At 42.9% G+C, this 25716-nt stretch overlaps 2 protein-coding genes across 2 annotated transcripts in view; both read left to right on the forward strand.

Annotated features, from left to right (window-relative positions):
- Positions 1-25716, forward strand: part of Eif2b3 (eukaryotic translation initiation factor 2B subunit gamma) — a 101659-nt gene that overhangs the window by 62458 nt on the left and 13485 nt on the right. Inside the window, exons 6-10 of the mRNA XM_045150152.1 lie at positions 332-421; positions 10152-10279; positions 15196-15386; positions 17805-17882; positions 19087-19235. Coding sequence (XP_045006087.1) covers positions 332-421; positions 10152-10279; positions 15196-15386; positions 17805-17882; positions 19087-19235 — 636 coding nt within the window. The remainder of the gene's footprint in view (positions 1-331; positions 422-10151; positions 10280-15195; positions 15387-17804; positions 17883-19086; positions 19236-25716) is intronic.
- On the forward strand, positions 11495-13985 carry LOC123460789 (histone-lysine N-methyltransferase EZH2-like). Its single transcript, XM_045150151.1, is given in 2 exon segments — positions 11495-12691; positions 12693-13985. Coding segments are annotated over 2 exon segments (2256 nt in total). The 5' UTR covers positions 11495-11501; the 3' UTR covers positions 13759-13985.

A 25716-nucleotide genomic window follows, 5' to 3' on the forward strand; every position in this document is an offset into this window, starting at 1 on the left:
GAGTGAGACCTTGCCTAAAAATACCAGGGGAAAAAAAATAAAGCTTTATGGGAAGGTGTTTGTGATAGAATACAAAGTGGATTATCAGTGATTTAATTTCTCATCAAGTTTCTTTGGAAGCCCAGAAGTCCAAGAGTATGAGGTAGGGGTTCTAGGAAGGGGTCTTATGCATTTATATGGTAAGATTAAAATAGCACCCACTATCCTGATCTCCCCAGATTAAGGTGTAGACTGCATGGTTCTGAACCTTCTCAACTTCCAAATCCCTACTACCTGATGATGGAGCCTACATGACCTGATTATGAGCTGCTTCTTTCCTGTTCTTTTACAGGTACCCTAGAATACGTTTCCATACAGGCCTCGTGGATGCTCATTTCTACTGCTTGAAGAAATATGTTGTGGATTTTCTAATGGAAAATAGGTAAGAAAGAGGGAGGTAGAGTGAAGCATACAGCTTGGGGCTTTTTAGTTGCTTGTTTTGTCATTTTTCTTCTTTAATGTTTTTATTGTTTGTTTAAAAATATTTACTTATTTATTTATTTGAGAGAGAGAGAGAGAGGAAGAGGCAGAGAGAAAGAGAGAATGGGCACACCAGGACCTCCAGCTGTTGCAAACAGACTCCAGATTCATGTACCCCCTTGTGCATCTGGTTTACTTGGGTCCTAGGGAATGAAACCCCAGTCCTTAGGCTTCATAGGCAAATGCCTTAACCACTAAGCCATTTTCCCAGCCCTTTATTGTTGTTTTATTATAAGCCTACAGTTTTTAGTTTTTAATGTGACTTACTTAATAGTCTTGAGCTCTTTTTTCCTGCAGGGCTGGGGCTAGAAGTTAGGGCTTTGTGCATGCTAGGCTAGTGTTACCACTGAACTATACCTTCTTAATTTTGGTTATCATTTTTTTTTCTGGGCACACAAAGGCCTCTAGCCACTGCAAATGAACTCCAGATGCATCTGTGCATCTGGCTTATGTGATATTATTTTATATAAAATATCACACTTGTTTCTCACTTTTGTTTCAGAAATAAATGGTATTATCTACATAGTGTTACTCTGCCTATACCAAAGAGTCCCTGCTTATATTTTCAAGACCTTCAAATAATCAGTAAAATATCTTTATAAAACTTGCAATAGGAGCCACCATGGAGCTTCCCCTCGAGCCTGTAAGCCAAGATCAACCCCCACCCCTACCCTGCAAGCTGCTCTTGGTCAGGTGATTTCTGCCAGCAATGCAGACCTGACTACAACACCACGTAAGCCCGATGCACAAGGTGGCACATGCATCTGGAGTTTGTTTGCAGTGGCTAGAGGCCTTGTTGCACCCATTCTCTCTCTCTCAAATAAGTAAGTAAATAAAAAATTAAGATAAAAGAACAGGAACAACATCCAGGTATGGTGGGGGCACGCCTGTAATCCTATCTCATGGGAGGACATCTGTGAGTTTGAGGCCACCCTGAGACTACTAAGTAAATTCCAAATCAGCCTGGACTAGAGCAAGATCCTACCTCAAAGAAAAAAATATAGGAACAACAGCCAGGCACGGTGGTACACACGTTTTCAAGAGACAGGTAGGAAGATTGCTATGAATTTGAGGCCTAAGACTGCAGAGTAAATTCCAGATCAGCTTGGGCTAGAGAGATACCCTATCTCAAAATAAAAAAAAAAGAAAGAAAGAAACAACAGGAGCTTGACAAGGTAGTGTACGCTTTCAATCCCAGCCCTCTGGAGGTTGAAGTAGGAAAATTGCTATGAGTTCCAGAACAGCCTAAGCTATAGAATGAGCTCCAGGTCAGCCTGAGCTAGAATAAGACCCTGCTTCAAAAAAATAAAGAAGAATAGGAAGAGCTATTTTCCCTTGATGGGTTCTGAATGAGTTTCTGCCTTCAGCAGCACTAGCAAACTAGAAAGTAGGCACCATAGCAGCAGCTTCCCTCAGAGCAACTTGGGCAAGAGGTCTTAGTTTTTTTTTGTTTGTTTTTTGTTTCTGTTTTTTAAATTTTTATTTAATTACTTGAGAGTGAGAGAGAAAGAGAGAGAATGGGTGCACCATGGCCTTCAGCCACTGCAAATGAATTCCAAATGCATGCACCACCTTGTACATCTGACCTACTTGGGTCCTGGGGAATCAAACCTGGGTCCTTTGTTTTTGCAGGCAAGCACCTTAACCACTAAGCCATCTCTCCAGCCTGGGAATTTAGTTATAATGCTGCAGCTGAGTTGAGCCTTGGAGGAACAGGCCTATAAATTAGAGGGTTGCAGGTTTAAGACCTTCCTGGCCTACAGAGCCAGTTTAAGGATAGCCTTTGCAATTTAATGAGATGCTATCTCAAAATAAAAGTAAAAAGAAGGATGGGAATATACCTCAGTGGTAGGGTACATGCCTATTATGCATGAGTCCCTGGGTTCAGTCTCCCACAATCTGCTCCCTCAGAAAAAAGCAAACTCGGGCTGGAGAGACAGCTTAACAGTTAAAGATGCTTGCCTGTAAAGCCTAAGGACCCAGGTTCAACTCCCCAGATCAAGGTGACACTTATACAAGGTTGCACATGGGCATAAAATGGCTCATGCATTTGGAGTTCGAATACAGTGGCTGGAGGCCCTGGCAACCCAATTCTTTCTCTCTCACTCTCTTTCATTTAAAAAGAAAGAAAAAAAAGGAAAAAAGAAAAATCAGCCTACCTTGAAGGGAAAAAAAAATGCCAGTCTGTTGGGCTTGCCTCAAAAAAAGAAAAGAGCCAGGCATGGCGGCACAGGCCTTTAATCCCAGCACTCAGGAGGCAGAGGTAGGAGGATCTTCATGAGCTTGAGGCGACCCTGAGACTCCATAATGAATTCTAGGTCAGCCTGGGCTAGAGTGAAAAAAAAAAAAACAAGAAAAGAAAAAAGGTAACTATATCCTTGGCTGATGAATACACACACACACACACACACACACACACATATATATATACACACATATAAATATGAATATTAAAGGGAAAGAGGATTTTTCCTCTTTGCCTAATATGATCTTTCCTACTCTTACAGGAAAGGCAATGTTTATAATAAACCTGTTATTATGGGCTATCAGTATAGTATGTAGAATATGTGTGTGTGTGTGGTGTATGCACATGTGTATAGATGCAGATGTTCCATGTCAGATGTCCAGAGGCCAGAGGTGGATGACAGGTGGCTTCCTTTATCTGCCCACATGGAAGTTCAGCCTGAGCTTTATAATAGATTGTTTCCACAATATTTTTTTTCAAGATAGTATCTCACTCTAGCTCAGGCTGACCTGGAATTCACTCTGTAGTCTCAGGGTGGCCTCTAACTCACAGTGATCTTCCTCCCTCAGCCTCCTGAGTGCTGGGATTAAAGGCATGAACCACCAAGCCTGACACTTTTTGAGGTTGGGTCTCACTCTCTAGTCCAGGCTGACCTGGAATTCACTATGTAGTCTCAGGGTGGCCTCAAATTCACATCAGTCTACCCACCTCTGCCTCCTGAGTGCTGGGATTAAAGGCTTGTGCCACCATGCCCAGCCAGCAAGTCACTGTTTTACTGTGTTGCCTAAGCTGGTGTTGAATTGATGGGTTCATGTGATCCACCTGCCTCAGCTTCCTGAGTAGCTGGAACTCTAGGCATGAACCATCACACCAAGTAAATTATTCTGATGTAGTTTCACTTGCAAGCTTTTGTTTGTTTGTTTATTTATTTGTTTGTTGGGGGTATGGTCTTGCTCTAGCCCAGACTAACCTAGAACTCACTATATAGTCTCAGGCTGGCCTCAAACTCAGAGAGATCCTCCTGTCACAGCCTCTCGAGTGCTAGGATTAAAGGAGTGTGCCACCATGCCTGGTTTATCTGCAAGTATTATATGCATTCCTAAAGTCTTTAATGTGTATCTCCTTTAACAATTTTTCATTACCGGGCTAGAAAGATGGCTTAGTGGTTAAGGCACTTGCCTGTGAAGCCTAAGCACCCCAGCTTGATTCCCCAATACCCATGTAAGCCAGATACACAAGGTGGTCCATGTATCTGGAGTTGGTTTTCGTTTGCAGAGGCTGGAGGCCCTTTCTCTCTGTACTCTGTCTCTTTCTCTCTCAAATAAATAAAATATTTTAAAATTTTTATTTATTTATTTGCAAGCAGAGAGAAAGAGAGACAGAAAAGACAGAGAGAGAGAGAGAGAATGGGCACACCAGGGCCTCTAGCTAGTACAAATGAACTCCAGATGTGCCCTTGTACATCTGGCTTATGTGATTCCTGTGGAATCAAACCTGGGTCCTTTGGCTTCGCAGGCAAACACCTTAACCACTGAGCCATTTTTCCAGCCCTAAAATATTTTTTAAATGTTATTTCAGCTAGGCATGGTAGCATATGCCTTTAATCCCAGCACTCAGGAGGCAGAAGTAGGAGGATCACTGTGAGTTCAAGGCCACCCTGAGACTCCATAGTAAATTTCAGGTCAGCCTGGGCTAGAGCGAGACCCTACCTTGAAAGGAAACAAAAAAAAAAGATTCAAGAAAAAATATTTCATTACCATTTGTCACACCTCTTCCCACCCCTACTCCCCCATAAAAACAAAACACCAGTGATTTCCTAGTGTTATTAAATAGGATTGTGAGTTCCGGGAATAGTGGCGCACACCTTTAATCCCAGCACTTGGAAGGCAGAGATAGGAGGATCTCTGTGAGTTTGAGGCCACCCTGAGAATACAGAGTGAATTCCAGGTCAGCCTGGGATAGAGTGAGACCCTACCTTTAAAAAAAAGCGGGGGGGGGGGATTGTGGGCCAGAGGTTGTGCACAGCGGGCATGTAAAGGTAGCAAGACTGGTAGGAGATAAACTGCCCCTCACACTTCAACCAAGCCACAGCTAAATCCACATAGGAATGGGGAGACATGCAAGATTGCTGCTTCCATGCTGTTCCTGATAATCAGCACCAGGGTGTAGGAGACAGACCCTGAGGATACTCAACACCTACCAGAGGTTAAGATCCAGAGGTTAAGAGCTCATCACTGAAGTAGGCTTAAAACTCACCCACCACAGCTCAGGGAATTTTGCGAAAGAGGGGGTAGAAAGATTGTTCACAGGTTGAGACATGCCCAGAGGCATTCCTTCACCCCCAAAATAACTGACTAATCCTCCCACATAAACTGTATAATGCATAAACTATAACTCCATATGGAATGCCTGCAACTCCACTGAGGAGCATCCCCAGTGGAATAGGGGCAGGAACGAGGGAAAAGAGAGTACCAACACATGGTATAAAAAATACGAAACATCTTGTTAATAATGATGATAATAATAATAATAATAAAGAACTTTAATTTTTTTTTCATTTTTATTTATTTATTTAAGAGTGGCCGACAGAAAGAGGCAGATAGAGAGAGAGAGAATGGGCACGCCAGGGCTTCCAGCCACTGCAAATGAACTCCAGACGTGTGCGCTCCCTTGTGTATCTGGCTAACGTGGGTCTTGGGGAATCAAGCCTCGAACCGGGGTCCTTAGGCTTCACAGGCAAGTGCTTAACCACTAAGCCATCTCTCCAGCCCAATAATAAAGAACTTTAGCTGGGCATGGTGGCACATGCCTTTAATCCCAGCACTCAGGAGGCAGAGGTAGGAGAATTGTCATGAATTTGAGGCCACCTTGAGACTATATAGTGAATTCCAGGTTAGCCTAGGCTAGAGCAAGACCCTACCTGGAAGAAAAAAAAAAAACAAAAAAACCTCTACCTCACTTTCAAGATTAATCTTCTTGGCTAGGAACATTGTCTAACACTTGGAATTCAGCACTCAGCCAGCAGAGACAGGAGAATCAGGAGACTGAGGCCAGTAGTACTTTACCACTGAGCCACACCCATCTTGAATGGGGGGTGCCGGAGACAGAAGGGTCCCCCATGCTTTTTAGCTTAGTTTAGGCTATCTCAGCCAAGAAAAAAGGAAGATGGCCTGGATAGATGGCTCTGTGGTTAAAGGTTCTTGCTTGCAAAGCCTAACAGCCTGAATTCAGTTCCCCACATGTAAAGCCAGATACACAAAGTGCTGTATACATCTGTAGTTTGCAGTAGCACACAGCCCTGGCATGACCATTTCTCTCTCTGCTTACAAATAAATAAATAAATACTTCTTTTTGTGGTCTTTTGTTGTTGTTGTCTTGTTTTGTTTTTCAAGGTAGGGTTTCACGCTAGCCCAGGCTGACCTGGAATTCACTATGGAGTCCCAGGGTGTCCTCAAACTCACAGCAATCCTCCTACCTCTGTCTCCCAAATACTGGGATTATAGGTATGCATCACCACACCTCAGTAAATAAATACTGTTTTGTTGTTTTTTTTTTAAGGAAAGAATAAAAGGTTAGCCAGTGTTAGACTACTGTATCCAGCTAGTAGCCTTTAAAAAGCCCAAGGTCAGGATGTTCACAGTAGCCTTATACCACTTCTTATCATATCTTTAAACTGTCTCCTCTCAACTAGGAGGCTTAGTGGTGCAGTGGAAGATATATTTAACCATTCCTGCCTCCTAGTCCGAGAGGAGTGCTAGACCTGGCAGTATTGCTTGCCTCCTCTCTTCAGATCACTGATCCCCTTGAGCATCTGCTGGTGGGGCCATGTGTCAAGGCTTGTTTGCTTGCCTGTTGTAGTAACAGTTCTGTTTGGTCTGTAATGTAAACAGCATTGTCATGAAATCCTCCAGCTGACTAGGCTTTGTCACTTCTTCAAAAGGAACTGATTTGTTTCCCAGCAGAGAGGGCCAAAGAATATTTGCTACCCACAATGGTGTGGAGCATTGAAAAGGGAGAGAAAGAGCTCAGTGTAAGTGTTGTTTCATTCTTTGTATTCATATGGAAATTTTTAATCTCTGTCAAAGGATCAAGAGAAAAAACATCACATTGAAATTCATTGCAACAACTCCCAGCTTACACAGAAATTTTCAGATGTTTGATTTGATCCTTTTAAAAGAATAAAAACCATGAACTGTGTAGCTCCAGGGTTCATAATTTTCCTTTAATCCTCCTCAGCCTCTGCTTCTGTCTTGCCTTCTTTCCTACTCTGTACCTTTGTGGTCCCACATCTGTATGCCAAGCTTCTGTTTAGTGGGGGGCTGGAGTAAAGAGAGGGAAATAAGCATCAGGTTTATAGTGCTGCCCATACTGTAACCCATTCCTGCTTGATTTGTCAGTCCAGACTTAGACCACCTACCAAAGGACACTTCCACAATCTGGCCCTCCTGCCTGCCTGATCATCTTCATCTCCCTACACCTTCAATTTGAAAAGATACCACTGCTGCTGCCCGTTAAATTAATAATTCCTTGAAGTCAGAAACAAAGCATAGCGCATGACTGACATATAATAGATGCTTAATAAGAGCTAATTAAATTAATTAGTGTTTTAAAAAATTTTCTTGAGGTAGGGTCTCATTCTAGGTCAGGCTGACCTGGAATTCACTATGTAGTCTCAGGGTAGCCTCAGGAGGATCTTCCTACCTCTGCCTCCCAAGTGCTGGGATTAAAGGCATGCACCACCAAGTCCAGCTGTGATTTAAATTTTTAATAAGATCATGGTATAAGAAATAAAATTGAAAAACTTACACTAGTCTCACTTATCTGCTATCATTTCCTTTGCTAAGTAAAAATGAAAAGCATATTCACTGTAGTAAAGATCAGGTCCCTTCTTCCCCTGTTAAAAGATTCTTCTTCAGGGCTAGAGAGATGGCTCAGAGGTTAAGGCATTTACCTGTAAAGCCTAATGACCCAGGTTTGATTTCTTAGTATCCATGTAAAGCCAGATGTACAAGGTACATGTATCTGGAGTTCATTTGTAGCAGCTAGAGGCCCTGGCGGGACCATCCTTTGTCTCTTTCTTGCTCTGTCTCTGTCTCTCTTCTATTTCTCTCTGCTTGCAAATAAATATTTTTTTAAAAAAAGATTCCTCTTGGGCTGGAGAGATGGCTTAGTGGTTAAGCACTTGCCTGTGAAGCCTAAGGACCCTGGTTCGAGGCTCGGTTCCCCAGGTCCCACGTTAGCCAGATGCACAAGGGGGCGCACGCGTCTGGAGTTCGTTTGCAGTGGCTGGAAGCCCTGGCGCGCCCATTCTCTCTCTCTCCCTCTATCTGTCTTTCTCCCTGTGTCTGTCACTCTCAAATAAATAAATAAATAATAGACAAAAAAAAATTAAAAAAAAAAAAAAAGATTCCTCTTCATACCACCATCCTGCCTTGATACATACCAGAAAGCAGTGTGCTTATCGGGACCAAAGAAGACCAAATGAAGGAGAGTACCAAAGTTCACCATGGTTGTTTACTATTCCTTTGTAGATGATTCAAAAATAGAACGCATTTTCGTTTTCCTATCTGGGAGTTCTTCTACATTTATCTTTTTTTTTTTTTTTTTTTTTTCTTTTTTGAGGTACAGTTTCTCTCTTGCTCAGGCTGACCTGGAATTCACTATGTAGTCTCAGGGTAGCCTCAAAATCACAGCAATTCTCCTTCCTCTGCTGGGATTAAAGGCATGCATCACGATACCTGGCCTACATTTATCTTTGATCTCAACTTCTGCTGAGCTAAACCAATATGATTATACCAAAGTAAATTGAAGTTAACTTTGTTGTAGGACTTTAAATATATATATATATATATATATATATATATTTTTTTTTTTTTTTTTTTTTTTGAGAGAGAGAAAAACAGGTAGGGAAAAAGAGAATGGGCACAGTACAAATTAATTCCAAATGCATGCACCACCTTGTACATTTGGTTATGTGGGATCTGGAGAGTCAAAACTGGGTCCTTTGGTTTTTCAAGCAAGTGCCTCAACCACTAAGCCATCTAGAGAGAAAAAAAACAGAGTGGGTACGCCAGGGCCGCTGCAAACTCCAGACACATGGATCCAGGCATGGTGGCTCAAACCTGTAATCTCAGCATTCAGGAGACTTGTTAAAGGCCAGTCTGGGCTACAGTATGAAACTGGGTCAAAATAAATAAAAACCATTTCAAAAATGTTTTTATTTATTTATTTGAGAGAAAAAAGGCAGCTAGAGGTCCTGGCCCATTCTTATTCTCTCTATCTTTCTCTCTCTCTCTCTCATAAATATGTAAAAAAAAAAAATTACAGAAAAAGAGGCCCAGTGTGGTGGCGCACACCTTCAATCCCAGCACTTGGGAGGCAGAGGTAGGAGGATCACCATGAGTTTGAGCCTACCCTAGGTCTACATAGTGAATTCCAGGTCAGCCTGAACTAGCGTGAGACCCTACCTTGAAAAATGAAAAACAAAACCAAGAAAAAGAAAGTTCAAGGTAGCCTGGGATAATGAGACCCTGTCTCAATAAAATAAAAGAGTATTCTGGGCCTGGAGAAATGGCTCAATGGGTAAAGTACTTGCTGCACAGCATGAGAACATGAGTTCAGATCCCCAAAGCCCACATGAAGCTGGATGCTTGCTGTAGCAGGTGTCTGTAATCCCAGTGCACCTCTATGGTAAGATGGGAGACAGAGGCAGGAGAATCCCCTAAAATCTCACAGGCCAATTAGCGTTGCATATACAGTAGTGAACAGCAAGAGGAAACTTAGAACAAAGTAGAAAGCAAAGATTGACACCCAGTGTTGTCCTCTGGCCTCACACACACTCTATAACACACACATACCTGCACTCCACACATGAACAAACACACCATAAAAAAACATGATGCTGAGTATAGTGGTGCACGCCTTTAATTGCAGCCCTTGAGAGACAGAGGTAGGACAATTGCCATGAGTTTGAGGCCACCCTGAGGCTCCATAGTGAATTCTAGGTCAGCCTGGGCTAGAGTTAGACGCTACCTCAAAAAACAACAAAAAATAAAATAAAATGAAAAAATAAAACCATGAACTGTTGCCAACAAACAATGAGGAGAGTACCATATTATATAATACTTATATACATGATGTATACTTATATATACATGTATGTATGTACACACATACCATGTACATGGGACTTTATGAAAGGCAATTTTCTGTCTTGACCAAGAGGATAAATTCTCATATTCAGTACACTTCCCGAATTTCTAGTCTTAGCTTATAAAGAGAATTCTGGTCTTTCTTTGCCTTTTCCTTAGATGCAAAGAGTTTCTGATCCCAATGGGATCCAATCAGGTTCCTCAGTTTTTCATATTCCGTCACTCCTTCTTTCTAGGTCAATCACTTCTATCCGGAGTGAACTGATTCCATACCTAGTAAGAAAACAGTTTTCCACAGCTTCCCCACGACAAGGGCGAGAAGAAAAAGAGGAGGATCTAAAGAAAAAGGAGCTGAAATCCTTAGGTTGGTGCAATAAAGGGGGCAGGGGTAGAAGCACCTTTAGAGAGTGGCTGGGCAGTTTAAGCCATCCCAAGGTGCCTTTTTAAAAATATGTTTATTTATTTATTTATTTGACAGAGAAAGAGGGAGAGAGAGAATGGGTGCCAGGGCCTCCAGCCACTGCAAAGGAAGTCCAGTTGCATGCGCCACCTTGTGTATCTGGCTAATGTAGGTCCTGGGGAATTAAACCTGTGTCCTTTGGCTTTGCAGGCAAACGTCTTAACCACTAAATCATCCATCCAGCCCCTCAGCAACTACTCTTGATTAAAATTATACTTTTCTGTCAAAGGGTGGAAAGTAAAGAAGTATATAATTATAATCCAACCAGAGACCAACCACACTTGTCTCCACTCTAGGGTATAAATCTGAAATCTTATATGCCCTCATACACTTTTATGCCTGTTCTAATCCTGGTCTCATAGAGGCTCTGAAAAAAATATTTATGAAGCCAGGTATGGTGGCACATGCCTTTAATCCCAGCACTCAGGAGCAAGAGGTAGGAGGATTGCCATGAGTTCAAAGCCACTGTGAGACTACAGAATGAATTCCAGGTCAGACTGAGCTACAGTGAAATCCTGCTTCAAACAACTAAAAGAAGAAAAGAAAGTCAGGCATGGTAGCACATGCCTTTAATCCTAGCACTTGGGAGGCAGAGGTAGGAGGATCACCAAGAGTTTGAGGTCAGCCTGGGCTAGGTAAGACCCTATCTCAAAAAACCAGCATTATAGCATCATGATTAAGATTATAAACTTGGCAACAGGCAGACCTGGGTTTGAAATAATGACTCTGCCTCTTAGGAGCATTGCCTCTGTGACCTGAGGCATATTGCTCAGTCTTCTTGGTTTTATCACAAAATAAAAGACCTGAGGGCTGGAGATATGGCTTAGTGGTTAAGCGCTTGCCTGTGAAGCCTAAGGACCCTGGTTTGAAGCTCAATTCCCCAGGACCCACATTAGCCAGATGCACAAGGGGGCACACGCATCTGGAGTTCGTTTGCAGTGGCTGGAGGCCCTAGTGTGCCCATTCTCTCTCTCTCTCTCTCTCTCTCTCTCTCTCTGCTTCTGTCACTCTGAAGACTCCATATACTCCATAAATTTTTTTTTTAATTTATTAAAAACAAAAAAGACAGGCGGTGGCGGGGGCGCGCGGGGGCGGCGCGGGCTGGCGCGCAGGACGAAGAATAATCATGGGCCAGACTGGGAAGAAATCTGAGAAAGGACCGGTTTGTTGGCGGAAGCATGTAAAATCAGAATACATGCGAATGAGACAGCTCAAGAGGTTCAGACGAGCTGATGAAGTAAAGATTATGTTTAGTTCCAATCGTCAGAAAATTATGGAAAGAACTGAAATCTTAAACCAAGAATGGAAGCAGCGAAGGATACAGCCTGTGCACATCATGACTTCTGTGAGCTCATTGCGCAGGACTAGGGAGTGTTCAGTGCCCAGTGATTTGGATTTTCCAACACAAGTCATTCCATTAAAGACCCTGAATGCAGTTGCTTCCGTGCCCATAATGTATTCGTGGTCTCCTCTGCAACAGAATTTTATGGTGGAAGATGAAACTGTTTTACATAATATTCCTTATATGGGGGATGAAGTTTTAGACCAGGATGGTACTTTTATTGAAGAACTAATAAAAAATTATGATGGAAAAGTACATGGAGATAGAGAATGTGGATTTATAAACGATGAAATATTTGTGGAGTTGGTGAATGCTCTTGGTCAATACAATGATGATGATGATGACGATGATGGAGATGACCCTGATGAAAGAAAAGAGAAACAGAAAGATCTAGAGGATAGTCAGGATGATAAAGAAAGTCGCCCACCTCGGAAATTTCCTTCTGATAAAATTTTTGAAGCCATTTCCTCTATGTTTCCAGATAAGGGTACAGCAGAAGAGCTAAAAGAAAAATACAAAGAGCTGACAGAGCAGCAGCTCCCAAGTGCACTTCCTCCTGAATGTACCCCCAACATAGATGGACCAAATGCTAAGTCTGTTCAGAGGGAGCAAAGCTTGCATTCATTTCATACGCTGTTCTGTCGGCGATGTTTTAAGTATGACTGCTTCCTACATCCCTTCCATGCAACCCCCAATACATACAAGCGGAAGAACACAGAAACTGCTCTGGACAACAAACCCTGTGGACCACAGTGTTATCAGCATTTGGAAGGGGCAAAGGAATTTGCAGCTGCCCTCACTGCAGAGCGGGTCAAGACACCACCCAAGCGTTCTGGGGGCCACAGAAGAGGGCAGCTTCCAAATAACAGCAGCCGACCCAGCACCCCCACCATCAATGTGCTGGAGTCAAAGGATACAGACAGTGACAGAGAAGCAGGGATGGAAACTGGCGGAGAGAACAATGATAAAGAAGAAGAAGAAAGATGAAACTTCCAGCTCTTCCGAAGCAAATTCTCGTTGTCAAACACCAGTCAAGATGAAACCAAATACGGAGCCTCCAGAGAACGTGGAGTGGAGTGGGGCCGAAGCCTCCATGTTCAGAGTCCTCATTGGCACTTACTATGATAACTTCTGTGCCATTGCTAGGTTAATTGGGACCAAGACCTGCAGACAGGTGTACGAATTTAGAGTCAAAGAGTCCAGTATCATTGCACCCGCTCCGGCTGAAGACGTGGATACACCTCCAAGAAAGAAGAAGAGGAAACACCGGTTGTGGGCTGCACACTGCAGAAAGATACAGCTGAAAAAGGACGGCTCCTCTAACCATGTTTACAACTATCAACCCTGTGACCATCCACGGCAGCCTTGTGACAGTTTGTGCCCTTGTGTGATAGCACAAAATTTTTGTGAAAAGTTTTGTCAATGTAGTTCAGAGTGTCAAAACTGCTTTCCTGGATGTCGATGCAAAGCACAGTGCAACACCAAGCAGTGCCCGTGCTACCTGGCTGTCCGAGAATGTGACCTCTGTCTCACATGTGGAGCTGCTGACCATTGGGATAGTAAAAATGTGTCCTGCAAGAACTGTAGTATTCAGAGGGGGTCAAAAAAGCATTTATTGCTGGCACCATCTGATGTGGCAGGCTGGGGGATTTTTATCAAAGATCCTGTACAGAAAAATGAATTCATCTCGGAATACTGCGGAGAGATCATTTCTCAAGATGAAGCAGACAGGAGAGGGAAAGTGTATGATAAATATATGTGCAGCTTTCTGTTCAACCTGAACAATGATTTTGTGGTGGATGCAACCCGAAAGGGTAACAAAATTCGTTTTGCAAATCATTCAGTAAATCCAAACTGCTATGCAAAAGTTATGATGGTTAACGGTGACCACAGGATAGGCATCTTTGCGAAGAGAGCCATCCAAACTGGTGAAGAGCTGTTTTTTGACTACAGATACAGCCAGGCTGATACCCTGAAGTATGTGGGTATCGAAAGAGAAATGGAAATCCTTGACATCCGCTACCTCCTCCCTCTCCTCTGAAACAGCTGCCTTAGCTTCAGGAACCTCGAGTACTGTGGGCAATTTAGAAAACGAAAATGCAGTTTGAAATTCTGAATCTGCAAAGTACTGTAACAATAATTTATAGTAGTGAGTTTAAAAATCAACTTTTTATTGCCTTTTCACCAACTGCAAAAGTGTTTTTTTGTACCAGTGAATTTTTGCAATAATGCAGTATGGTACATTTTTCATCTTTGAATAAAGAATACTTGAACTTCAAAAAAAAAAAAAAAAAGACCTGAAAGAGCTATTGAGAGAGTTGAAAACTGCAGTCCAGCTGCTCTGGCTATTAAAGCAGCATGGTCTTTCTGTCATAACACCGCAGTCCATGATGATATTAGAGACTAGAAGCGCAAAACCAACACTAAGCCCAGTTGCTTGCTGGTGTTATTTCATCACTTACAATGCTCATCTATTTTACGTTTCATAGTAGTGCTTTATTACTGATTAAACTTGACTTAAGGACCACTTGAGCATTTTATAGTGCTTACAGTTTTTTGGGTTTTTTGTTTGTTTGTATTTTGGGATAGAGTCTCACTCTAACCCAGGCTGTCCTGGAATTAATTCACTGTGCAGTCTCAGGATGGGCTTATAGTATTTTTATAATGCTTGCATTATTTCAACATACAGAAAAAAATATTGCTCTTGTATTTATTAATTTTTATTTCATTTATTTATTTATTTATTTTGTTTTTTTTGAGGTAGGCTCTCACTCTAGTCCAGGCTGTCCTGGAATTCACTCTGTAGTCTCAGGGTAGCCTCAAACTCATGGTGATTCTCCTATCTCTGCCTCCCTAGTGCTGGGAGTAAAGGCATGACCCACCACATCCATCTTACATTTCTCTTTTAATAACGTTTAGTCTCTTCATTTGAAGTGGGATTTCCCCAGGATCCATGCTTCCATGTCAAGTGCCAAGGGGAAAATGTAAGCTGTACCCTTTTTCAGAACTTGACTGACGCCAAGCATGATAGCACACACCTTTAATCCCAGCATTCGGGAGGCAGAGCTAGAAGCATTACTATGAGTTGGAGGCCGGTCTGGGACTACAAAGTGAGTTCCAGGTCAGCTGTGGGCTAAAGTGAAACCCTATCTGGAAAAAACTGAAAACAGGGCTGAAGGGACGGCTTAGTGATTAAGGTGCTTGCCTGCAAAGCCAAAGGACACAGGTTCAATTCCCCAGGACCCACGTTAGCCAGATGAACAAGGGGGTGCACGCATCTGGAGTTTGTTTGCAGTGGCTGGAAGCCCTGGCGCGCTGATTCTCTCTTCCTCTCTTTCTCTGTCAAATAAATAAATAAATAAAATATTTTTAAAAAAGAAAAGAAAAACTGAAAACAAACCAACAAAACATGACAGTCTGTGCCTCCTCTGCCATTTCTTTCTCATTAACTTGTTTGGCTTGGGTGTTTGCTCTGAAGATATTTACAGCTTTATGAAAGAAGACAATACACTGACCTTGGCTCCCTATGATGCCTGCTGGAATGCCTGTCGAGGAGACAATTGGGAAAACCTGTCCAGATCCCAGGTGCGCTGCTATGTCCACATCATGAAAGAGGGGCTCTGCTCTCGAGTGAACACATTGGGACTCTACATGGAAGCAAACAGACAGGTGAGAAGATGGGTTTAGAAGAAGCAGCATGGAGCTTATGCTTAATAACAGACTGTCTTATGTCTTTATCAGGTACATAGTGACTTGTTCATAAATAATCCTTCTTACTCCCAAGGCTGGGCAAGACCTAGAATATGAAGAGACCATTTGGGTAAAACAACAAGGAAAGTAGAAGGCCTGGTCTCCTTGGTGTCTCCAAGTAAAGGCTAAGATCTATACGAAGGCTAACTTCTGACCTCTAGGTGCAGCAACTTATTCCTATTTTGTTTAGCATAGGACTATACTTACTTCATAAACAAACAAATAAAACTACACTTAGTGGCATATACCTCTAATCCCAAACCTCAGGAGGCTGCAAATTAGAGGCCAGTCTGAACCACATACCAAATTCCAAGCCAGCCTGGGCTATTCTAAGTAAAAAAAAAAAAAAAAAAACAAAAAACTAAACAGCTGGGCATGGTGTCTCAAACCTGTAATCCCAGCACTTGGGAGGAAACTGGGGCAGGAGAATTTTGAGTTGGAGTCCAGTCTGAGCTACATAGCTGTCTCAGGGAGGGGAAAAGGCAGGTAAATACTGTGTAATCATTTGTTTGATGAAGTAAGCATAGACACACAGAGGAGACTTTCTCAAGAAGGTAAAGAAACTGGTCTGAGAATTTAGCTCAGTTGGTCAAGTGCTTCCTATTATGCACAAAGCCCTTCATAAACCTGGTATGATAGTGTATGCTTGAAGTAGAGGCAGGAGTTCAAAATTAACCTCAGGTACCTGAGATGGGGATGGGGAACAGAAGATAGAGCCTATGAGAGAATTATCTGGAACCAGCACCCAAGAAGAACCATCCTTTTCCTTCTATACCTAAAAGTTGTGATATAAAGAGTGAATAGAAAAAGTACTACTTTCTAGCCAGGCATGGTGGCGCACGCCTTTAGTCCCAGCACTCGGGAGGCAGAGGTAGGAGAATCGCCATGAATTCAAGGCCACCCTGAGACTACAGAGTTAATTCCAGGTCAACCTGGACCAGAGTGAGACCCTACTTCGAAAAACAAAAAAAGAAGAAGGAAAGGAAGAAAGAAAGAAAGAAAGAAAGAAAGAAAGAAGAAGAAGGAAGGAAGGAAGGAAGGAAGGAAGGAAGGAAGGAAGGAAGGAAGGAAGAAAGAAAGAGAGAGAGAGAGAGAAAGTACTACGTTCATAGGTAAGCCAGAGTTTAGTGAAGGAAGTAGGTAGAGAGGGTAGCAGTTAAGAGACTGAGGGTTTAGCAGAGCTATTTATTGTATTATGCAGAGGGGGGAGGGATGATGAAACCAGTAAATGAAATACTTATTAGCATTGAGGTGGGAATAGCATAGATAATCATGGGCACTATAACTAAAGTGGCACTTAAGGATAATTGGGAAGATTGGCATTGACATTGTTCCTTATAGAACTTTGGAAACTGTTACTGGGAAGTACAGACTTGGGTAGGGTAAGGTGAAGAATGTTATAAAAGATACTGAGATTTTGCTAATGAAACCTGGCTCTGGAATGTTCAGGACCCATACCAGGTAATGAGTGTAGCTTCGTTCAGTCCCAGACCTTAAGCCGGATTGGATATAAACCCAAGAAGATCCCAAAGCAGAGTACTATGAGAAAGCACAGTGTATCCCATGTTTACTCAGGACTAGAGTCTGTCATTCTGGTGTGGAAGCAGGTTTACGGATAGACTGAGGCTGGAAGAGTTTCTCTGAAGTGTGAGCAGGGCCTTGCAGTTGACAGGCCCACAGGACCTTGGTTGGTATGTCATAGAGGAGATCTCTTAGCTGGAACTGAGAGATTAATATTCACATGTTAGTGTAACCAATGCTGGCAAAGCCTGTCATCTAGTGTTGTACCACACACAATGGTCTTGACAGTGTTATTTATGATGGAGAATCACAGATGTATACTCTGTGCTTTCCTGATAGGCCATAAGCAGATTCCTTCAAATCTTAAGCCTGTTTTTCAGTTCTGATCTGAGAAGAGCATGTGAACTTCCTTTCATATTTTCCTTGGGCTAATAAAGGACATGTATTTATTCTCAGGATCTTCTCTGGTTGTGGAATTTGTCTAACATTACTCCTGTTTTCACCTGGCTATAGTAATCCAGGAGGCAAGCCAGAATTTAAAATGACAGACTGGCACTACGCATGGTATTCCTTGCCCCCAACTGGCCTCCTTTCCCTTGAAGGATTATAGGCATATCTTAAAGCTGATTTCATCAGGAGATAAGGCCATCTAAAAGCTGCTGTGTAAACAGTCTTGGTCCTAGAGGAACTAAAGCAACCTCCTTTTCCTCACCAGGCACAAAGCTATGGTTAAGAATTCCCCACATTCCTAACTGGACTTTGGGTTCTACCCAAGGTGTTTATCTGGTCCTTACTAGCCAAATTTCGTTCCTCAAGGTTCCCAAGTTGCTGTCTGTTCTTTGTCCTGAAGAAGCAACAGTGAATTCATCAGCCCAGATTGTCAGCAAACACTTGGTAAGTGCTAGCTAATATAAACAGGATAGGGATAGGGCATTTGTTTTGTGTGGGGGCACTGGGACTTATCCTTGAGAATCTGGATTGGAACCCATGAACGCTGAACCACCTTAGCCCCAAGGAAATCCCACCAATTTTGTGTGTGTGTGTGTGTGTGTATTTTTGAAGTAGGGTCTCTCTCTCTAGCCCAGGCTGACCTAGATTTTACTATGTAGTCTCAGGGTCACCTCAAACTTATGGTGATCTTCCTACCTCTACCTCCCAAGTGCTGGGATTAAAGGCATGTGCCACCACACCCAGCTGGTGAAAGAAAGAGAGAGAGAAGGAAGGAAAGGGAAGAGAAGAGGAGAGGAGAGGAGAGGAGAGGAGAGGAGAGGAGAGGAGAGGAGAGGAGAGGAGAGGAGAGGAGAGGAGAGGAGAGGAGAGGAGAGGAGAGGAGAGGAGAGGAGAGGGAGAGGAGAAGGAAGGGGCCTGAAGATGTACCTCAGTGGTAAAGTACTAGCCTAGTAGATATGAAGTCCTGGGCTCCAATTTCCAGTACCCCCCCCCAAAAAAAGAAAAAGCATACAAGTGCTTGAGTGTGCCTCTGTCTTTGTTTAGGGGACTAACTGTGCATCACTGAAGGCTGGAAGTTGGTCTCAGAGGTTGGGCCCTCTTGGTGAAGTGTTTCTATAAGAGATCTCATTAGTGCTTGGGAGATGGATCAGTGGTTAAAAGTGCTTGCTTGCTAAGCCTGCTCGCCTGGTTCCATTCCCACATAAAGCCAGATGCACAAGGTAGGCATGCATCTGGAATTTGTTTGCAGTGGCTAGGAGGCCCTGGCATGCCAGTTTTCTATCTGCCTCTTTCTCTCTCTCAAATAAATAAGTAAATATTTTTAAAAAAAGAAAAAAGATTTCATTAGGATGGAAGAGATGGCTTAGTGGTTAAGGTGTTTGTCTGTGAAGCCTAAGGACCCCTGTTCTGTTCTCCAGGATCCATGTAAGCCAGATGCACAAAGGGGCACATTCATCTGGAGTTCATTTGTAGTGGCTGGAGGCCCTGGCATGCCCATTCTCTCCCTCCCACCCCCCTCTCTCTTTCTCAAATAAATAAATAAAATATATTTTTTAAAAAGATCTCATTAGACACCAACTCAAAGGATATGGGGTGATTTATAGTTGGGTGAGGTGAATAGACAAGGTTTTCTGTTTGCCTTTTGCAGGTTGGAGTTGACAGCCTCATTGGGCCAGATACACAAGTTGGAGAGAAGTCATCCATTAAGCGCTCAGTCATTGGGTCATCCTGTCTCATTAGAGATAGAGCGACAATTAACAATTGCCTTCTCATGAACTCAGTCACTGTAGAAGAAGGGTATGTCTCTTTTTGTGTATACTTGCTCACCTTGGGGAAGGGAAGAAAGAGAAAAGAAAGAAGCACAGCACCTAGGCCCTTCCATAATGGTCTGAACTCTTAGAGCATTCTCATACTTATGACTGTTATCCTAGGAAAAACTGCCTTCTTTTGTCTGGGAATCCTCTTGATGAGGATGGACAAAGAAAAGGGGACCCATAAGATGGCTTAGCAGTTAAAGGTACTTGCTTGTAAAGTTGGTGGCCTGGGTTTGATTCCCTAGTACCTGTGTAAAGCTAGATGGATAAAATGGTGCATACATTTATAATTCGTTTGCAAGGGCAAATGTGCCCTTTCTCTCTCTCTCCCTCTCCCTCTCCCTCTCCCTCTCCCTCTCCCTCTCCCTCTCCCTCTCCCTCTCCCTCTCCCTCTCCCTCTCCCTCTCCCTCTCCCTCTCCCTCTCCCTCTCCCTCTCCCTCTCCCTCTCCCTCTCCCTCTCCCTCTCCCTCTCCCTCTCCCTCTCCCTCTCCCTCTCCCTCTCCCTCTCCCTCTCCCTCTCCCTCTCCCTCTCCCTCTCCCTCTCCCTCTCCCTCTCCCTCTCCCTCTCCCTCCCTCTCCCTCTCCCTCTCCCTCTCCCTCTCCCTCTCCCTCTCCCTCTCTCTCTCCCTCTCTCTCTCTGTGTGTGTGTGTGTGTGTGTGTGTGTGTGTGTGTGTGTGTGTGAATCTCTTCAAAATATTTTACTTTTTTTTTTGGTTTTTTTTTTTGGTTTTTGTTGTTATTTTGAGCTAGGGTCTCATCACTCTAGCCTAAGCTGACCTAGAATTCACTTTGAAGTCTCAGGGTGACTTCAAACTCATGGCGATCCTCCTGAGTGCTGGAATTAAAGGCATGCACCACCACGCCTGGCACAAATATTTTTAAAATATTTTTATTTTGTTTATTTGCAAGTAGAGAGAGAGAGAGAGAGAAGAGAGACAAAGAATGAGCATGCCAGGACCTCCAGCCACTGCAAATGAATGCTAGGTGCATGCATCATTTGGTGCATCTGGCTTTATATGGGTTCTGAGGAATCAAACTGAGGCAGTCAGGCTTTGCAAACAAGTCTTTCACCGCTAATCCATCTCTCCAGGCAGTTTAAATGATTTTATGTGTGCTTGCTATCTTCTCTAATATAGAAATCTCTGCTGCAATAAATCTCATTAGGACATTTGCTCTGGTTTATTTTGCAAAAGAAAATAACACAAGCTGTTTCTAGCCCAATCCAAGCAAGGCTATTTTCACCCTCATAAACCAGACCTCACATCCCATTACTGCATTCAGGTCTCTCAACTCTGACAGAATAGTCCATCAAGCTGTACTTACAGGTCTGCAAGGCACAGACTCAAGGGGACACTCCATAATGGCAGGGGGAAATGATGGCATGAGCAGAGGGTGGACATCACCTCCTGGCCAACATCAGGTGGACAACAGGAACAGGAGAGTGTGCCAAACACTGATAAGGGGAAACTGGCTATAATACCCATAAGCCACAGCAATACACTGCCTCCAGGAGGCATTAGTTCCCAAATCTCTATCAGCTGGGAACCTAGCATTCAGAACACCTAAGTTTATAGGGGATACCTGAATCAAACCACCACACATGGGTAGTAGGGAATCAATCAAACCTATAATAGTAGGCTTTGTAAGCAAGTGCCTTCAACCCCTGAGTCATCTCTCCAGCCCAAAATTTGTTGTTTTTTTTTTTTTTTTTTTTTTTTTGAGAGAGAGAGAGAAAGAGTCAGAGAGATAATGGGGTGTGCCAGGGCCTCCAGCCACTGCAAACAAATTCCAGACACATGCACCACCTTGTGCATCTGGCTTATGTGGGTCCTGGGGAATCGAACTTAGGTCCTTTGGCTTTGCAGGCAAATGCCTTAACTGCTAAGCCATCTCTCCAGCCCTGAATCTGGTCTCTTCATAGTGTCTTGAATATCTTAAAATTCCTTCTCATACTTTTTTTTTTTTAACTGAGTTAGTTTACTATGTAATTTCAGAGTGACCTCAAACAGCATTCTTCATACCTTATACCTCAGCTTCCTGAGTGCTGGGATTAAAGGCATGCACCACCATACCCAGCTTTTTGAGCACTCAGCCACCCCCCCCCCCGGCTTTTTTTTTTTTTTTGAGGTAGGGTCTCACTCTATCCCAAGCTGACCTGGAATTCACTCTGTAGCCTCAGGGTGGCCTCAAACTCAGAGTGGTCCTCCTACTTCAACCTTCCAAGTGCTGGGATTAAAGTCACATACCACCACCCCTGATGCAGGTACCTTTAACCACTGAACCAACTCTTCAGTCTAGCTATTATTCTATCTATCTGTCTGTCTGTCCATTTATTTATTTAAGAGAGAATGGATGTGCCAAGGCCTTCAGCTACTGCAAACCAACTCCAGATGCATGCACCACCTTGTGCCTCTGGCTTACATGGGTACTAGAGAATTGAACCTGGGTCCTTAGGCTTCACAGGCAAGCGCCTTAACCACTAAGCCATTTCTCCAGCCCTGGCTATTATTTTTTGAGTCAGGGTGTCATATAGCCCAGGCGGCCTTTGTGTATGTCCAGCTAATCTATGTATGATGTATGTATATATGTATGTGAGAGAGGCAGAGAAAGAGTGAGTATAGGCCCTCATACATTCTTAATTTATCTTCCTCCTTGTTGAAATGTTCCAAATCCTCCACCTTAACTTCATGCTCTTCTCCTTGATGCATCCTATTGTTGAGACTTTCTGTGGAGTTTTGTTTGTTTGGTTTTAATTTTTTTGTTTATTTTTATTTGTTCATTTAAGAGTGATAGAGAAAGAGGCAAAGAGAGAGACTGAGAGAGAATGGGTGCACCAGGGCTTCCAGCCACTGCAAACGAACTCCAGATGCATGCACCCCTTGTGCATCTGGCTAACATGGGTCCTGGGGAAGCTAGTCTCAAACCGGGGTCTTTAGGTTTCACAGGCAAGTGCTCAACCACTAAGCCATCTCTCCATCCCTGTTTGTTTTTTAAGGTAGGGTCTTACTCTAGCCCAGGCTAACATGGAATTCACTATGTAGTCTCAAGGTGTCCTGAAACTCATGGCAATCCTTCTACCTCTACCTCCCAAGTGCTGGGATTAAAGGCATGCACCACCACACCTGGCTAGTTTTTTGTTTCATTTTGTTGTTGTTTTTGAAGTAGAGTCTCACTCTAACCCAGGCTGACCTGGAATTCACTCTGTATTCTCAGGGTGGCCTTGAACTCACAGCGATCCTCCTACCTCCGCCTCCTGAGTGCTGGGATTAAAGGCGTGCACCACCATGCCCGGCTTCTGGCTGGTTGTTGTTTATTTGACTTAACTGTTTTTCATTTCTAGTATTCTGTGTTCTTATTCGTATCTTGCTCCAACCTTCCTATTTTGTTTAGTTGTTTTCCTGTATTCTCATGGGATTCCTTTAGGAGTTTGTTTTCTTCTTTGAACATAGTGCCCTTCTTTTGCATTCTCAGTCTGGTATACCATCTTAGTCAGTCTCACTGGAGGTCATTACTGTTGGGATTCATGATTTTAGGAGAGATTTTGTTGCCTTGATTGTTTTTTAATTTTTTTGTTTATTTTTATTTATTTGAGAGCAACAGACACAGAGAGAAAGAGGCAGATAGAGAGAGACAGAGAATGGGTGCGCCAGGGCCTCCAGCCACTGCAAACGAACTCCAGATGTGTGCGCCCCCTTGTGCATCTGGCTAATGTGGGTCCTGGGGAATCAAGTCTCGAACCAGGGCCCTTAGGCTTTTCAGGCAAGCACTTAACCGCTAAGCCATCTCTCCAGCCCTGTTGCCTTGATTTTTTGTGTTTGCCTCATATATTGTTGTACTGGGATTTTCATATCTCAAGTTATTTCATTGTTTGGACTTTCCTTGTTTTATCAGGAGTATGATTAGACATATAGGTCTGACAGTTAAATCTAAAAGATAGGAACTCAAGGTGCCAGGCAAGAGTAGTCTCTATATCACTCTCAGAATTGGATACTAATACCCAGAGGGACCCAAGCCTGTGGGTATGCCTGTTACATGAATGTCCCAGGAGTGAACTAGCCACAATGTTCTTTTTTTTTTTTTTTTTTTTTTTTGATTTTTCGACATAGGATCTCCCTTTAACTCAGGCTGACTTGGAATTCACTGTAGAGTCTCAGGTGGTCTCAAACTCATGGCAATCCTCCTACCTCTGCCTCCCAAGTGCTGAGATTAAAGGCATGCGCCACCATGCCCAGCTTGCAATGTTCCTTTTGACTTCAGTAATTGCTGATGGGTATATAAGTTTCTTTTTTTTTAAATATTTATTGGAGAAAGAGAGAAAGAAACAAATGGGCATGCTAGGGCCTTTAGATACCACAAACGAACTCCAAATACACATACCACTTTGTGCATATGGCTTTACATGGGCACTGGGGAATCGAACCCAGGTCCTTAGGCTTTTCAGACAAATGCCTTAACCACAGAGCCATCTCTGCAGTCCTTGAGTGAGTTTATATCTTACCTATATTAATTTGTCCAGTTGCTGTTTTGAAGAAAGCATAATGTTAGATGATCTCCAAAGGTGGCTGTCTGGGGAAATAGCAAAAAGATTTATAAAGCTGCTGCTGCTTTTCCAACTAAAAAAGTTAATATAGGCTGGGCATGATGACACACACCTTTAATTCCAGCACTCAAGAGGCAGAGCTAGGAGGATCACTATGAGTTCGAGGCCACCCTTAGATTGCACAGTGAATTCCAGGTCAGCCTGGGCTAGAGTGAGACCCTACCTTGAAAAACCAAAAAAAAAAAAAGTTAATATAAAGCTGTTGATAGGGCTGGAGAGATGCCTCAACGGTTAAGGCACTTGCCTGTGAAGCCTAAGGACCCAAGTTCAGTTGCCTAATACCCACATAAGCCCAATGCATGAGGTGGTGTATGTGTCTGGAGTTCATTTGCAGTGGCTAGAGGCCCTAGTATGCATGTTGTCTCTCTCATCTGCCTCTTTCTCTGTCTCTCAAATAAATAAGTAAATAAATAAAATATTTTTTTAAAAAAGCTGTTGGTGGTCTGGAGAGATAGCTAGCAGTTAAGGCATTTGCCTGTAAAGCCAAAGGATCCCGGTTCAATTCTCCAGGACCCATGTAAGCCAGATGCACAAAGGGGCGCATGCATCTGGAGTTCATTTGCAGTGGCTGGAGGCCTTGGTGCACCCATCCTCTCTCTCTGCCTCTTTCTCTCTCTCAAATAAATACTAATATATATATTTTTATATTTATAATATATATATTATTTATATTAGTATATACTAATATATACATATATATATATATATTTTTTTTTTTTAAGCTGTTAGTAACTGGCTATGGTGGCACAGACCCTTAATCCTAGCACTCAGGAAGCAGAGGTAGAAAGATAGCAGTGAGTCTGAGGCCAGTCTGAGACTACATAGTGAATTCCATGTCAGCTTAAACTAGACTGAGACCCTACCTTGAAAAAAAAATACTAAAAGAAGAGAGGAAGAAAGAAAACTGTAAGTAGCCCACACCAGGTTAATGGTTAGGAAGGCTATGGGAGATTACCCAAGTCTCCAAATTAACATGATAAGATCAGACATTTTGCTTGCCACATTAACTTTTCCCCATGATTTTGGGGTCACTTAGTTTTAATTTATGGTGGTACATTTAAGAAAGGTAATTAGTGCAGGTGGCCCTATGGAGGTTTACAGTTGAGACACCACTGCCTTGAATCACTACTTCCTCCTTGATGGTGTTAAAATGTGAAGGCTGGGCGTGGTGGCACATGCCTGTAATCCCAGCACTGAGGCAGAGTTAAAAGGATCATCATGAGTTTGAGGCCACCCTGAGACTACATGGTGAATTCCAGGTCAACCTGAGCTCCAGTGAGACCCTACCTGGTGGGGCAGGGGGACGAGGTGTGAAGTCAATTGTCTGTTTCTGCAACAAGAAAGTGACTGATACAAACCTCCAAACTATATTTTCAATATTGAACCTATGTTTTACCAGTTTGCAATCTTAATAAACCCTTAATGCATGTAAAAATGGAAGGTGGGAGGGAGGGGCCCATGCCTTTAATCCCAGCACTGGGGAGGCAGAGGTAGGAGGATTGCTGTGAGTTCGAGGCCACCCTGAGACTACAGAGTGAAATCCAGGTCAGCCTGAGTGAGACCTCCTTACCTTGGGGAAAAAAAAAAAAAAAAAAAAAAAAAAAAAATATATATATATATATATATATATATATATATATAATGAGAGAAAGAGACAGATATAGAGAGAATGTGCATGCTATAATCTCTAACTTCTGCAAACTCCAAAAACATGCACCACCTTGTACATCTGGCTTACGTGGGTACTGGGTAATCAAACCTGGTTTTTAGGCTTCACAAGCAAGGTCCTTAACAGCTAAGCCATGTCTCCAACCCAAACATATGTGCTTTTTTGTAGTAATAAGGATTAAATCCAAGGTTTT

This window comes from Jaculus jaculus, chromosome 5, assembly GCF_020740685.1.
Source record: "Jaculus jaculus isolate mJacJac1 chromosome 5, mJacJac1.mat.Y.cur, whole genome shotgun sequence".
Lineage (NCBI taxonomy): Eukaryota > Metazoa > Chordata > Mammalia > Rodentia > Dipodidae > Jaculus > Jaculus jaculus.